General features: G+C 37.6%; 1 protein-coding gene across 1 annotated transcript in view; it reads left to right on the top strand.

Annotated features, from left to right (window-relative positions):
* DOCK3 (dedicator of cytokinesis 3) overlaps positions 1 to 15686 on the top strand; it is a 404078-nt gene that overhangs the window by 258033 nt on the left and 130359 nt on the right. Inside the window, exons 10-11 of the mRNA XM_029243318.1 lie at positions 9441 to 9522; positions 14561 to 14621. Of these exons, the coding sequence (XP_029099151.1) occupies positions 9441 to 9522; positions 14561 to 14621 (143 nt within the window). The remainder of the gene's footprint in view (positions 1 to 9440; positions 9523 to 14560; positions 14622 to 15686) is intronic.

Raw genomic sequence — 15686 nt, forward strand, 5'->3', positions numbered from 1 at the left:
GCTCTTGCCAATTGATATTACATGGGGCCAGGAGGTCTCTGGTGGTCCAGTGTCCTGAACTTGTCTCTCCTACCTCAGGCCTGACACCAGGCTGGAGCACCCAGACCCTGCCAGCCACATGGCTCAGAAGAAAAGGGAGAAAAAAGAAAGAAAAATAAGTAAATAAATAAATAAAATTATTAAAATTAAAAAGAATTTTTTAAAGAGTGCAACCATACCAATAAACACAAATCCACCAGTGATAACAAGCGCTAAAAACTATACTAAGATAAACATAAAACTCAGAAACAAATCAGTCACAGACAGTAAACCCCAAGTCTACAGTTGCTTCCAAAGTCTACTGCCTCAATTTTGGGATGAATCATTTTCTAGTCAGATATTCCACAGATGTAGGGTACATCAAGTTAATTGTGGTAATTTAATCCACTGCTCCTGAGGCTGCATGGAGAAATTTCCGTTTCTCTCCTTTGTTTGCACAAAGTAGCTATATTTTTCAATTTTTCATGTGTTGGTGAATAGTGTAAGGTCTTGTTGTAAAAAAGGGGAAAGTTGATACTAAAAATAAATTTGAAAACCACAGCACTGATTTGCCTTAATGAAACCCCTTTATGCATTTCTACTCTCTGTGATTTAGAATGAAGTGGGAAAACTTGAAGAACTTGAGAAATAAAGCCAAGGATCTAAATTGGAAAATGCATCTGTGAGGAAATTATAATAGAGATTTCCTAATCTGTTGGGTTGTACAGTGTAGTATGGCCTTGGGGCTACTTGCTGTTTTCAAGCACCTGAGGGTGATCATGAGAGAGATGCTAAGTAGTTGGCATGCATCTCCACAGAGGCCCAAATTAGAAACATGAAGATTAAATTGAAAGAGATGGGAGAATTCCTCTGCATTTATGTGAGGCGTGTGCTTATATTTCCAAACCAGAGTCTTCAGGAAATAACCTCCCTAAGGATTAAAGACTTTGTCTTTGCCTCAGTGCCTGGCATAGACTAGCACCTCATTGTTGGTCACCAAACATTTGCTGTAGGCATGCATGAATTACCATCAGTGGAGAAGTGTATGAAATGCAGTACCACCCAGGAATTAGAACTCTCATAAAAGCAAGTGATCTTAAACTTAAGACTCTATTAGACTTGTCACAGATTCAAATTATGGATTTCATTTGTAAGAACTTGCTCAATAATATGAAATTAATGTAACTTCATATACTGTTCATGCATAGCTCATCATAAAGACAAGTAAATGTAGAGCAGTTCTCTCATAACGTTGCTTATTGAAGAATAAGAATTTAACCATCTCTTTTTTCTCTTGAAATAGTTAGAGTTTTCTTACCCAGAGTATTAGGAGAAAAACTGACCCGTTGCTCTCATATAGAGGTGTGGATGTTTGTAAAATCTCATAATAAATTTTTTTCTTTGGCCACAGTTCCTTTCACACTTTTGGGATATATGAAAAGGAGTCATGCCTCTAGTTGGCAAATAGATTCACTCAGCATTTATCAAAGTGTATTTGTACAGATTCCATCGCCTTATGCAAAGGCAGGTTGTGGAGTCAAAAGTCACCTGTCCCATTGGTACTTAAACACATAACAACATTTTAAGCCTCTGAGAAGTCCTAGAGGGTAGAAACCTCTCTGTGTTTAATGCAATATTTCCCAGCAATATTGACTACTTCTTTTGCAGAACAGCTGTTGCCAAATTAGGAAACATTGGGTAGATATTTGCCTTCAGATAGTTTGAATGTTAACAGAAAGCAGCATTTATTTCATACCCATTGGTGAAGCCAGCAAAACAGGAAGTAATTCAGTTTGTACCTAGAGCCCTTTGAAATGAAACAAACAAACAGACAAAAAAAAACCAGTTATTTTCAGTCTCACAAACTGTGAAGAAAGCCAGGTGATACCAGGAGTGTGAAAGGCTCTAGGAAATGTGAAGCTCAGCTGGGCACTGGGAGAACCACCTTAGGGGCCTCCTTTTACTGCTGAGGAGAAAGAGAAGTTCTTGGGTTCTCATAGGGCCAGCAATACTGTCTACCCTGGAATTTGTTTTATCTACCCTTTTTTCTTTGGATCAGAACTTGGTGTAGCCCCTCCGAATAGCACCCCTTTCTCTAGTTTGGTAACGAGAAGCTCCAAATGGCAGCCTGCTTGGTAGATGTCTGTGCTTGAGAGATTCACTGAGAGAGGTAATGTGAGGGTGAGAGCAGTTGTATGTCTTCTTTCCAAAGAAGAGAACAGAAATAATAATAAATTCTCTTGAAAAGGCATAAACTTCTTAAAATTGTTTTTATTTTCATCTATCAAGTTAACAACTAATTTGAGTGGTTATTATATGCATTTATATGTATTAAGATAGATCAACTTCTGTAACAGTTAGACAGAAAAATGCATAACAGCTCAAACACAATAGAAATGTATTTCTTGCTTGAATACTAATACCAGGTGGGTGAATTTGCAGTAACTAGGGTGGGACTCATCCGTACAATCATTCAGGGACTCAGACTAATACTCTGTCAACGCCAGTACATGGCCCCAACGTTGCCTTGGGGGGTCATCTCCACTCTAGGCATTTGAAAGGGGAAAGAGCATGAAGACAAACATGTAACCAGTGTTTAGGGCTAAGCCGAGAAGTGGTATACATCACTTCTATCTGCATTCAGTGTGTAGAGCTCATTATATGGCCACATCCAACTATAGGGGAGGCTGAGAAGTATAGTCTATCTGCCTGCCCAAGAAGAAACAGAGAACATGGATTTTAGTGAGTAGCTGGGAGACTCTGACTGCCACAACATGCTTGATGTTTCTCAGTCTTTATCCACCAAGTTAGGAGGTTGGTTTGTCCTGACCATCTTGTTTGCTCACTGTTGGCTCATCAATGTTTCTGCATAGTATGATGGTGATGCTACCCATCCAGTTTATGGTGACCTTTGTCAGCAGGCTTCCACACACCACACAGCAATTCTTCAGGGAACTTCCACCTTCTTTCATTCAACATGTATTGAGCACTTGTTGTAGGTTAGCCTCTTGGAAGTACTAGAGATACAGCAGTAAACAAACGTCCTTATTATTAGGGAGCTTATTCTCTCATGTAAGAGAAAGATAATAAAGAAAGAAAATAATTAGTTTGTGCCAAGTGCTGAAAAGGAGAGAGAGGGTATGGGAGGGGAGGGGTATTGCTCTTGCTAACATCATTGTAGTTGGCTTCCCTGGGAAATTGGCATTTGAATGAGCCACTTGGGCTGAAAGAACAGTATTCCAGGCAGAGGTAACAGCATGTGCAAAGGTCCTAAGGCAAGAAGGAGCTTGGCTTGTTCAAGAAACTTGTATCTAGGAGAACAGTGTATATAGAGAATAGCAAGCAAGAAAGGCTCTTGTGAGTGGGGGCTCTAAAGATACACTGAATGTTCCACGCAAGGCCTTGGAGACCTTAGAGATCTGATTTTTTTTTTTAACATCTTTATTGGAGTATAATTGCTTTACAATGGTGTGTTAGTTTCTGCTTTATAACAAAGTGAATCAGCTATACATATACATATATCTCTTCCCTCTTGCGTCTCCCTCCCTCCCACCCTCCCTATCCCACCCCTCTAGGTGGTCACAAAGCACCGAGCTGATCTCCCTGTGCTATGAGGCTGCTTCCCACTAGCTATCGATTTTACATTTAATAGTGTATATATGTCCATGCCACTCTCTCAATTTTTCCCAGCTTATTACCCTTCTCCCTCCCCATGTCCTCAAGTCCATTCTGTAGTAGGTCTGCGTCTTTATTCCCGTCTTGCCCCTAGGTTCTTCATAACCTTTTTTTTTTTGTTCTTAGATTCCATATATATGTGTTAGCATATGGTATTTTTATTTTATCTGAGAGCAAGAGTAAGCCATGAAAAAGTTTGCTGTTGTTTGATTTTGCAACAACTTTATTAGATACAATTCACACACTATAGAATTCATCCATTCAAAGGGTACAGTTCAGTGGCTTTAAGTATATTGGAGTTGTGCAAACTTTACCACAGTCAATTTTAAAACATTTTCATCACCCCCAAGAGAAATTCCATACCCTTTACAAGTCACCTCATTTTCTGCCAAATCCCCAGCCCTAGGCAACCACTAATCTATTTTCTGTTCCTATATATTTGCCTATTCTGGACAGTTCATAGAAATGGGGTCATACAATATGTGGCCTTTTGTGTCTGGCTTCTATCACTCAGCATGATGTTTTTGAAGTTCATCTACATTGTAGTGTATATCAATACATCATTCCTTTTATGGCTAAATAATAACCCTTTGTATCGATATACCTACCATATTTTATTTATCCATTCATTTGTTGTTGGATATTTTGGTGGTTTTCATCTTTTGGCTATTATGAAAAATGCTGCTATGAATGTTCATGTACTTTTTTGGGTGGCCATATATTTTCATTTCTCTTGGATATATACTTAAGGATAGAATTGGTGGGTCATATGTTAAACTATGTTTAACCTTTTGAGGAACCACCAGACTGTTTTCCAAAGTGGCTGCACCATTTTACATTCCCACCAACATTATATGGTGGTTCCAATTTCTCCACCTCCTTGTCTACACTTGTTATTATCTGTCTTTTTGATGAAAGTCATTCTAGTGGAAGTGAAGTAGTGCCCCCATTGTGGTTTTGATTTGCATTTCCCTAATGGCTAATGATGTTGAACACCTTTGCATATCCTTATTGGCCATTTGTTTATCTTCGATGTAGAAATGTCTATTCGTTATTTTATTATTGAATTGTAAGAGTTCTTTATAAATTTTAGCTACAAGTCCCTTATCAGATATATTATTTGAACATATTTTCTTCCATTCAGTGGATTACCTTCCCCTTTCTTTTTTTTTTTTTTTGCGGTACGCAGGCCTCTCACTGTTGTGGCCTCTCCCGTTGCGGAGCACAGGCTCCGGACATGCAGGCTCAGCAGCCATGGCTCACGGGCCCAGCCGCTCCGTGGCATGTGGGATCTTCCCGGACCGGGGCACGAACCCGTGTCCCCTGCATCGGCAGGAGGACTCTCAACCACTGTGCCACCAGGGAAGCCCCCTTTCCCTTTCTTGATGATGTCCTTTGAAGCACAAAAGTTTCTAATTTTGATGAAGTCCAACTTACCTATTTTTTTCTTTCATTGCTTGTGCTTTTAGTATTCTAGTCCTATCTAAGAAACCATTGCTTTATCCAAGGTCATGAAGATTTATGCTTATGTTTTCTTTAAAGAGTTATATAGTTTTCACTCATACATTTACATCTATAATCCATTTTTAGTTAATTTTTACGTATGGTGTGAAATAGAGATTCAACTTCATTCTTTTGCATGTGGATTTCCAGTTGTCCCAGCATCATTTGTTAAAAATATTATTCTTTCCTTCATTGAATTGTCTTGATACCTTTGTATAAAAAATCACTTTGACCATATGAAAAAGGTTTTAATATGGGAGGTAGTGTAATCTGATTCACATTTTAAAAGGATCAGTCTCTCCGAAGAATGAATTATAGAGAGGCAAAAAGGGAAATAGATCAGCTGGGAAGTTGTTATAATCATTCCAGCTACAGTCCAGTAGTAGCCTAGTCTAGTGGTAGGTAGTGAAAGAGATGGAGAGATTTTTAAAGTTTCAAGATTATACTTTCGAGAGAAAATTGACTCAACTGAATGTCCTTTTTTCCACTTTCCACTTGTCCATGTGACAACCATCATTTTTACTTTTCCTAGTTACAGTTTCTTTCAGATGGTCTTGAGAATTTTTCCTGATGTTTTTGGATGTCTTTTTTTTCTAAACTTTACCCGTATGTTCTTATTTCCTGTTTCTCTGTTAACCTTCAACTCTCCATTACTAAAACTACAGATTTTTTTGTATCCACACCTGTTGTTTTCTCCTTAACTCTCCTGGATTCTCACAATTCCCTGAGTAGGTGGGAACCTTTTTTTCCTTTACCCATTATTTTTTCTCCACTGTCATCAATCTCTCCCCTTCTGCTAACATCATTTTCCCATTAGATGTAAATGTTCTTAGGTGTGTCCCATCTTTTTCTGAAGTCAGGTTTATTGAACTGCAATTTACATATAGTAAAATTCACCCTTTTTTTTGGTTTTGTTTTGTTTTGTTTTTGGTACGTGGGCCTCTCACTGTTGCGGCCTCTCCCGTTGCGGAGCGCAGGCTCCGGACGCGCAGGCTCAGCGGCCATGGCTCACGGGCCCAGCCGCTCCGCAGCATGTGGGATCTTCCTGGACCGGGGCACGAACCCGTGTCCCCTGCACCGGCAGGCAGACTCTCAACCACTGCGCCACCAGGGAAGCCCAAAATTCACCCTTTTTAATGCATAGTTTGATGAGTTTTCACAAACTTATAGTTGTTAAACCACTACCATAGTCAAGAAACAGACATTTCATCACCCCAGAAAATTCCCTTATGTACCTTTGCAGTCAAACCCATGCCCTCCTTCCTCAGTCTTGGCAACTTCTGATGTGATTTCTGTTCCTATAATTTTACGTTTCTAGAATGTACTATAAATGGAGACATATAGTATATTGTCTTTTGTGATTGACTTCTTTCACTTAGCATAATGCCTTTGAGATTCATCCATATTGTTATAAATCTTAGTAGTTTGCTTTTTTTATTGTGAAGTAATATTCCATTGTATGGGTATACCATACAATGGTATATCTGTCTGTTCATCTCCTGATGAACATTTGGGTTCTTTACAGTTTCTAGCGATTATGAATAAAGCTGCAATGAACATTCACAATCAGGTCTTTGTGTGGACACATGTTTTCATTTCTTCTGAGTCAATACCTAGGAGTAAAATTGTTGGGTTATATAGTAAGTGCATATTTGACTTTAAAAGAAACTGTCAGGCTGTTTTCCAAAGTGGTTGTACCATTTCACATTCTCCTCAACAGATTATTAGAGTTCTAGTTGCTCTACATTCTTGCCAATCCTTGGTATATTCAGTCTTTAATTTTAGCCATTCTAGTACTTGTGTAGTGGTATCTCACTGTGCTTTTAATTTACGTTTCTCTAGTTACTAATAATGTTTTCTTGAGGTTATTTTCCATCCCTGTATATTCTTTGGTGAAGAGTCTGTTCAGATTTTTTGGTCCATTTTTTGAGTTGTTATTTATTATTACGTCTGAGCTTACTTTATATGTTGTCAATACAGTCCTTTCTTAGGTCAGTGTAAATATTTTCTTCCACTCTATAGCTTGTCTTTTCATTTGCTTATCAGTGTCTTTTGAAGAGAAGATGGTTTTAATTTTATAAAGTCCAATTTATCATTTTGTGATTCATGTTATATGCTTAATAATCTGAGATCACAAAGATTTTTCTACTGTGTGCTAAATATGGAAAAACAAATGTGAACAAGATACACGAAGGTACTTGTCTCATTTTTCTTGTGTGTATTCTTACAGTTTTATAGTTTTAGCTCTTATATTTAGGTCTATGATAAATTCAAGTTCATTTCTTTTTTTTTTTTTTTTTACGAAATGCGGGCCTCTCACTGTTGTGGCCTCTCCCATTGCGGAGCACAGGCTCCGGACGCGCAGGCTCACGGGGCCAGCCGCTCCGCAGCATGTGGGATCTTCCCGGACCAGGGCACGAACCCGTGTCCCCTGCATCGGCAGGCGGACTCTCAACCACTGCGCCACCAGGGAAGCCCCAAGTTCATTTCTCATAGGCAAGATCAAGGTTTTATTTTTTATATGGATTGTTCACCATTTGTTGAAACTGCTGTGCTCCCTTACTGAATTTTGATACTTTTATTGAAAATTAATTGAATATATGTGGGTTATCCCATCTTTAAACAAAGACCTCCCTCAACTCAACATGCCCATTTAACTAAAAGTTCATCACTTCCACATCTTCACCTCTTCAAAGAGTGGTCTAGACTCACTGTTTCTGCTTCCTTATTTCTTACTCCTCACACTAGTCTCTTTCACTATCATTCCACAAAAATGGTTCTTGCCAGAATCACCAATGATATCTGTTTTAACATCCGGTGGACTTTGTTGTATTGTTGTCTCATGTGATTCTCAGTGCCCTTGGGCCTCCTTGACCCCTCCCTCCTCTTTCAGACACTTTTTTCCCTTAACTAACATAGCATCCCACCATTCTTCTTATTTTTCTTCTGTTTTTCTATTTGTCCCTACATGTCTGCTTGGCTAGTTCTTCTTCTTTTACCTGTTTCTTAATTATCAATGTCCCTCAGGATTCTGACCAAAGCCCCTTTTTCTTCTTGTTCTGTGTATATTCCCTGCTTATTCCCATCTAATCTGCTGGCTGAAGCATCTCAAATTTATATTTGCCAGATTTATAAAAGCCAGATCTTTTCTGAGCTTCATTTCTGCACATTTAACTGCCTAGGAAGTTAAGCTCTAGGAAGGACCATGAGCTCTAGGAAGAAAAGTGCCCTATATATATTGTGTTCACATTTGTGTTCCTATGTTTAGCACAGACAACTTAGTAACTATTTGTTGACTAAATGAACAAATGAATATGTGAACAGACTAAGCAACCTGTGCAGCTGATATTATAACATATCTTATAATTCTAGTACAATATTTTAGTATTGGCCTTTTTACTGATACCTAATATGTGTAATGAGTACATGACTCTGGGCACAGGAGAAGCAAATTACTTTTAGAACCACATACTTTGTCTTTGCCATGGCTCAGTTTTCCTGTTACAATTGGTAGAGAACCTTGGGATGAGGAGATGGGAATGAGATCCTAGGCAGGGGCAGGAAGGAGATAAGAGAGAAAGGAGACATTTCTCTAGAATGTTGCAAACACTGTTTCTAAAGTTTTTCAGTCCAATAATTTCCTTCAAGAATTAACCTATATTGTTTGATGAATAAAATATCTTAATGGCCCTATTAAATTCTGATTACAGCTTTAATTACAGTACATTATTTCTTTTTTACTTTTCACCCAAACTTTTGTAAGTCCCTGTAACATTTTTTATTGGCTCTAAAATGATTCTCAAATATTGTATAGGAAGATGTAAACTGGGTAATGTAGACTCTTTCGGACCTAGTGTGATGAATATTTTTATGATGATCTGAGTGTTCACATCAAAGAATGTATGTGCTTCTTATGGGCTTACTGTTATGCCCAGAGCTTTGAGGGTATTTGGGAAAAATACAAGACATAATCCTCATTGCTGCCCTCAGGGAGCACACAGCTTTAGGGAGGTAAGAGCCACAACTGGCGAGTAAACAGCAACACCTGTGAAGCAGTTTGTAGTCTCTATTGCATGTTGCTTGGCAAGAAAGATAGTCTCCTGCTACTAGACATGTACTTTTGGCCTTGCCTGTCACTATGGGCTGTCCTGAAAGTGTTTAGGGTTTCTCTGTAAATGCCCTTTTTATTTGTTCTCGAGCATGCAGTCCCTTACATTTCTCTGTCTCTCTCTCCTACATTTCAGTGAGCGGTTTCTGGTGAGACTGAACAAGAATGGTGGGCCAAGGAACCCAGAGAAGATAGAACGAATGTGTGCCCTTTTTACAGTATGTGCAAATTCTATTTCCCTTCTCTGCTGTTGACTCTAACTAGGGCCCTGCTATGTGGATATTGTTGCCCTGGAAACAAGCATTTATTCTTATTTCCCCACACACTGGTGAGAATAGAACTTGATTTATGTGTCTATCAGGTTTTAATGAAATATTTAAGAAAACTGAAATTAGCTTCAGTTTTTAATTTAATTTATTAAAGAAATATAATCAAGTACCTTTTACTGATGTACATTTTAGAAGCTATTTAATATAATAGACACATAAAATTTGAGGAAAGTCTTTCTTACAATTCTTCTTCAAGGCCACTGGGAATTTCTCTGATGTGTAAGTATGGTTTCTCTAAAGGCACCCGCCAAATTTACAGCTTTGCAGTTTTTTAATGAGTTTATATAAAGAGAGACAAACTAAATAGTCCTCCTCTTTCAAATACCGAACAGAGTCTTTTTGTGCCATGATTCATACTTAAGTTTTTTCTGAATAACCATGCTGTTATTCGTGGTCTCTGAGCTCGTGGACTCATCAGCTCAGAGAAGGCTAGGTAACCTGCTTATTGAAAAGTGCTAAGCCTCACAATACCACATTGCCTTGTGTATTCTTCAAGCTGATTATGATTTACTAAATTTTTTTTTACCCAGTTATAAAACTTAACTGCCCAGCTTTATTTATTTCAGTTAATTTATTTGCTGAAGAAGAAAGTAAGACCGTGTCACAATTTTAAACCACTTTTGACTATCATGGATTCTTTGATGTGCTTCAGTGATACTGAGATACATCAAAACCTGTTGAGTGCAGGGAGGTATGATGGTGTCACAGTGCCGCTGCCCTCGTTTGTGGTGCATGATTGATAGGTGACAGGTGTCTCAAACCTTACGTTGTGCCTCTTAAACACAAATGGGATTTATCTAGGGCTCTGATATGTGACTTTCTCTGAAAGATAAAATTGGATTTGTTTACCTGACCTTTTTTGTTCATTTACTACAACTTTATCGAAATCTCAAATGATGTTACTGCAGAATCAGAAGCCACTTTTACAGGACTAACTTTTATTGAAATTGCTTCAGGTATGAAGGATTTACAAATCTAGCTAAGCTAACATGAAGTTTCGTACATCTTTGAGCTCAGCATTCAAAGCTTAGGAGATAATACAGGAAGAAAAAGCAGGAAAAGCAGATCCAGGAAGACGGCTAAGGGAATTGAGATGGTTTAGTCTGGAAAGATCAATGCTCTCTCTTCAACAGGAGAACAAGGGAAAGAGTCCAAATTGAAGGTAATGGGATGTAGGTTAGAATATTGGGGGAGAGCATCTGAAGTGAGACTACCTGAACACTGAGCTGGTTCTCTGGGGCCACCTTCCTGAAACAAGATTAGAATGAGATGAGACACCCATCTGTCTAGAATGTCTCAGTGACCTTAGGAGTCTTTTATAGATCCTCGTGCTCTGATATTGTTTGGTTAAAGCAGCAAAAGAAATTGTCGATTCCTTGTTCTTTGGCACTGTGGGAACAGAGGTGTGTGTGTGTGTGTGTGTGCGCGCGCGTGTGCATGTGTGTGTGCTGTCCTTGAATGTGATGAGTGCAGTCCTTGTCTCTTGAAAAATGAACTTAATTATGATATTTGAATGTAATTATACAGTAAATCAAAATTTCATTTAACGGCATTTTAATTATCTATAGGGGCCCAGAGGCCTAGGCTGTAGCCCCAGCTTTATAAATCAGAGATGCACGTAACACTTATGACGTGCTCTTGTTCTGCCACAATGAGAAGGCACAAAGCTGCTAAAAATACCCACTTTTGTAGTTCCCTTTGCAGTACAGCCCTGGATCTTTTTTTAAAGATCCCCCAAAAAAACGATTTGAGGAATTTTTTTCAAAGCCTAGAAGATTTTTGAACAAGATTGTTCTAGCCAGGATTTTCATGTTTTACTTTAAGTTTATACGAAATGATAATTTTGGTGGAAACTATTTTCTGACTATCTAAGACTTGAGTTCCTCCTGTGGGCCAAAGGAGTTTTCCAGATTGGCATACGTGTTACAGAGTTTTCGAGTAAATGCAAGAAAATGCAGGTACAGCTGTGGTCAGTGCCAGCATGTTAGCTTACCTTAGCATCAAGAAAAGGGAACCATACAAATGGAGCAGTTTTGCAGGGTTACTCAAGCTGACTTCAGAGCCACAGTACAGACAGTCACATTATCCATGCACAATCTTGCTCTTGGTAAATCCTGTTTTTTTCTGACTATGTTAGATTTCAGAGCTTCCTGTACAAGAAGAATTTTATCCAAGAAGGAGGTGTTTCATATTTATGTAAATGTCTAATACAGTGAGGATTTTGATGACTTTCATGGTTAACAATGGCTGTGTGGTATGAGCATGAGAGAGCATGTCTGTGTATTTGCTCCTTACTAGATATCCAGTGCCTCACACACAGTGCCTGGCAAATACTAATGATTTGCTACATAAGTAAATGAATACATGTTTATTTTCTATTATAGTTGAGTGATCAGCTCAGAGAATGAACTTGTGTTGTTTTCCCTGCATTAATTGGCATCATATTTTTTACATTTACTTTTTCACATTTCAAAATAGAATTTTAGGTAGTGCTTTCTTGGAATTAAGAATGAATTTAATTATTAGTGCAATAACATCATTTATTAAAATACTGCCTCCTTTTCTACAGCATAAGAATGAATAAATTGGCTGTGTTTTATATTTGTAAATCCTATTATCTCTACAGAAAAAGGGTAGTCCAGGCACAGGAAAGTGAATTGACTTTTCCATGTTTCAGATGAAATATTAGTAACTGAGTCAAGATGCTGATCCCTGAGTCACTGTCTTTTCTACCCACCAGGTAGTTGGGAACCAGCTTCCTAGTTATGTAGGATTGGAGGGTAAGGTCCAGTGAATAAATCTAAATTCAAACCCTGCTCACCAGATGAATGGTGGGTGAGTCACCTCTCTCCCCACCTTGGTTTTACAGGTCTTGTGACATAACTCTATGGTAACTGTGTTTAACCATGCTCATATCTAATAAGATAGCCTTTACACTGAATTTTGACACTGAAATTATGTGGAACTCACAAATAATAATTTTACTTAAAATATTTTCTGGTACTGATTATTGTCATCTTATTTTTACTGACCTCAAATAAATGCCACAGAATGTTCTGGGTATCATGTATAACATGGTAAGAAAGAGCCCCTATCCAGCCATTTAGAAAATACTATAAATTACATTTTAGGCTTCTTCCTTTCATTCACCTGAACAGAACCAAAGGAGAGATCCCATGCTTTTGTGTACAGCCCATCTGGTTAGTGTTTGATCATCTTTGGTAACTGGCTTGAATTCTGTATGTATATTGGGATTTATAATTATACTGGTTATTTGATAGTTTGGATTAACACAATCTAAGCTATGTAGAAGACCATTTCACTTTGAAATGTGTCAAACATTTACATATCTTTTAGTAATAGACATGTTTCTATCCCAAAAATTATATAAAAATGGTAATCTGTTTTTTAATTTCTGTTTTTTAGTAGTTATATTAATATTTAGCAAAATGTAGTACTGTTTGGAGGATATCACTTTAAATTAAAGGAATTATTGAAATGGAGTCTAAAATATCATTTTTCAATATCAAAAGACAACTTCCATGCAAAAATATATCTTTGTGATTCCAGAGATAACAATTTATGTTAAATTATTTTGTAACCCATTTCATTGTAAGTATATTTCATTATTCCATCAAGAATTTGGCAAAATATTATAACCATCTAGAATCTAAAAGCTTCAATTTCACCATTACAAATTACTTTTTAATGTCTCCTTTTCTTTCATATGTTCAGGGCCACTCTACAGGGCAGAGCTGGGATTATGGTGAGGCAAGCAAAGCGCAGGATCCTGAGAATGAGACCTTAAATTTTATACCTTAGATGGCTTGCTTGCCTCACCCTAGACCTAACCCTGCTACAGGGTAAACATAAACATAAAGCAAACATGGGGATTCTGGATCCAAAGCTCATTCAAAATCATGACTGTTGCTTGATTGTCCCTTTTCCTGCTTTATTGAAAAGAGATAAGTATCTGGGACAAATCAAAAGATGAAAGATGGGAAGGAAATGGAACTAAGGGACCGTTTCCTAGAAGCAAAAGGGAAATCACAGGAACCTGTCCCATTAAAGATAGAGGTTACTCCTTCAATCATCATTAGTTCATAACAGTGGCTGGGAGTGAGCAGCAGTTGATGACCTGGTGAAAGTCTGAAACAATACATATTAAAGGAAGTTTTATTACTTCGAGTATAATGTGTTAAATAAAGTATAAATATATACTCAAACATTTTTTTTCAAAATGTGTTCTACACATAAATAATGTATAAAATTATTTTTATAACTCTAGTTTTAAAAGTGATTCTGGATGAGATTTGTTTACTTAAAGGAAGCCCTTAAAATTTTCCAGATAAAATTATTTTCAGCTTTATACTTCAGCATAAATGATACATATCTAAATTTAGAAATGGGAGATCTAATTATTGAGGTGTCACTAAAACCAAAGTAATCGCTTTTCAAGGGAACATATCTAGTGTATAATAATCATTTGTGGACAGCAGAATAAATGTAAAATTAGTAGAGAGTAAACTTTCAGAATTTCAGTCATTAATGAGCCTTTTGGTGTTTTCCCTTTCTTTTTCTGCATTGGAAATTTCTTTTGTTACAGAATGTTTTTATATGATTTTGGAATAAACATGGATAAGTCAATGTCATGGAGATTTCTAATGTGAGAACTTTCGGAGATAGGTGGTCTAAATAAGAGCTGGAAAAATATTGTCAACAAAATAATCTTCCAAGGGCACATAAGATGTCCAGGCTTTCACTGCAGGAATCTTATAAACACTAAACTGCTATGTGCTTTAATCCCCTTCCCCCACCTATAGCATATGCTAAAAGCAGCAAAAGCAAACCATTATGAGGTTCAAAATGAAATTTTAATTATTTTCTATGTATTCATTGCCTTAATTTATTTTTTCTCTTTTCTTAGGATCTGAGCAGCAAAGATATGAAGAGAGATTTATATATAGTTGCCCATGTGATACGAATAGGTACGGTTCACTTTATCAATTCACATGACTAAGACCACCCCAACTTGGGATATCTACTGTGTATGACCTTTGTCTTCTGCCTAGCTCTTCAGGTTTTAGGATTACTTCAGGTACTTCAGGTTTTAGGATTAGAGTCCAGCTTGTACTGGAGCTGTACCTTAAGCTCAGCTGCTGCAATAGCTGAATTTGATAGAAATGAAAGCATTTTCTGCTTCCTATTTGTTTTTGGACCCATACTTTTTATTTCAAGTGGCCTGCTTTTTTACATTCTCTCCATCTAATGTTCTGCCTCTGTACCAGCCCTCTGCCTCAGAGATCTTATAACGGATTGCCAGGGTTGCCAGCTTAACAAGTAGTGAATGGCCTTTGCTGTGTTTTGTATCAAAAAGTATGTATCTATGCTATTTTCCACAAAATTAGAGTTACTGTCATTACTGCACTAGATGGATGGTATCTCACTTCTACCCCACCCAAGATTTTTGCTACCTGTGGTTCGTTTGTCCAGTCTTATTTTAAGTTTATGACATAATTTGCGGGCCCATGACTAACCAAGTCGTCTTTCATAGTGGGTTCTGGCATATCCTGTACAGCAAAAGAGTTGTTTTGCCAAAAACAAAACAACTCTTTTGCTGTACTTTTGGGTTTTTGTTTTGCTGTACTTGATAAAGCATTTGTTGAGGTTCCAGTTCTGCATTTGCAAGTCCTCTTGCCACTATAAGCACAGCCTTGGTAGGCAGGAAAATCAAGCTCCCATCTACTTTCTGAGACTCTTCTTGCTCCTACAGTGGTTCAGGAGCAGCTTTGGCTGGAAGAATTTGGTTGGAAGAATAGTACATTGTCCTCGTTATCTCTGTATACATAACTTTTACCTGTCAGCTAAAATACTCAACTAAGAAGTTAAAATATATTAGCACATTGGTTTTTCTAAGAAATTCATGAAACCACTGTTTCATTCACATATGATTAATAAATGGACTGTTGGTGTTGAGGAGGGAAGTAAGGATGATTAATTGAACGTGGTGCAGGGGAAGAGCCCTGGCCAAAGGCCTGTTTGGCATTCCTCTA

The sequence above is a fragment of the Monodon monoceros genome, unplaced genomic scaffold (genome assembly GCF_005190385.1).
Source record: "Monodon monoceros isolate NGI ecotype Baffin Bay Population unplaced genomic scaffold, NGI_Narwhal_1 Super_Scaffold_3, whole genome shotgun sequence".
NCBI lineage: Eukaryota > Metazoa > Chordata > Mammalia > Artiodactyla > Monodontidae > Monodon > Monodon monoceros.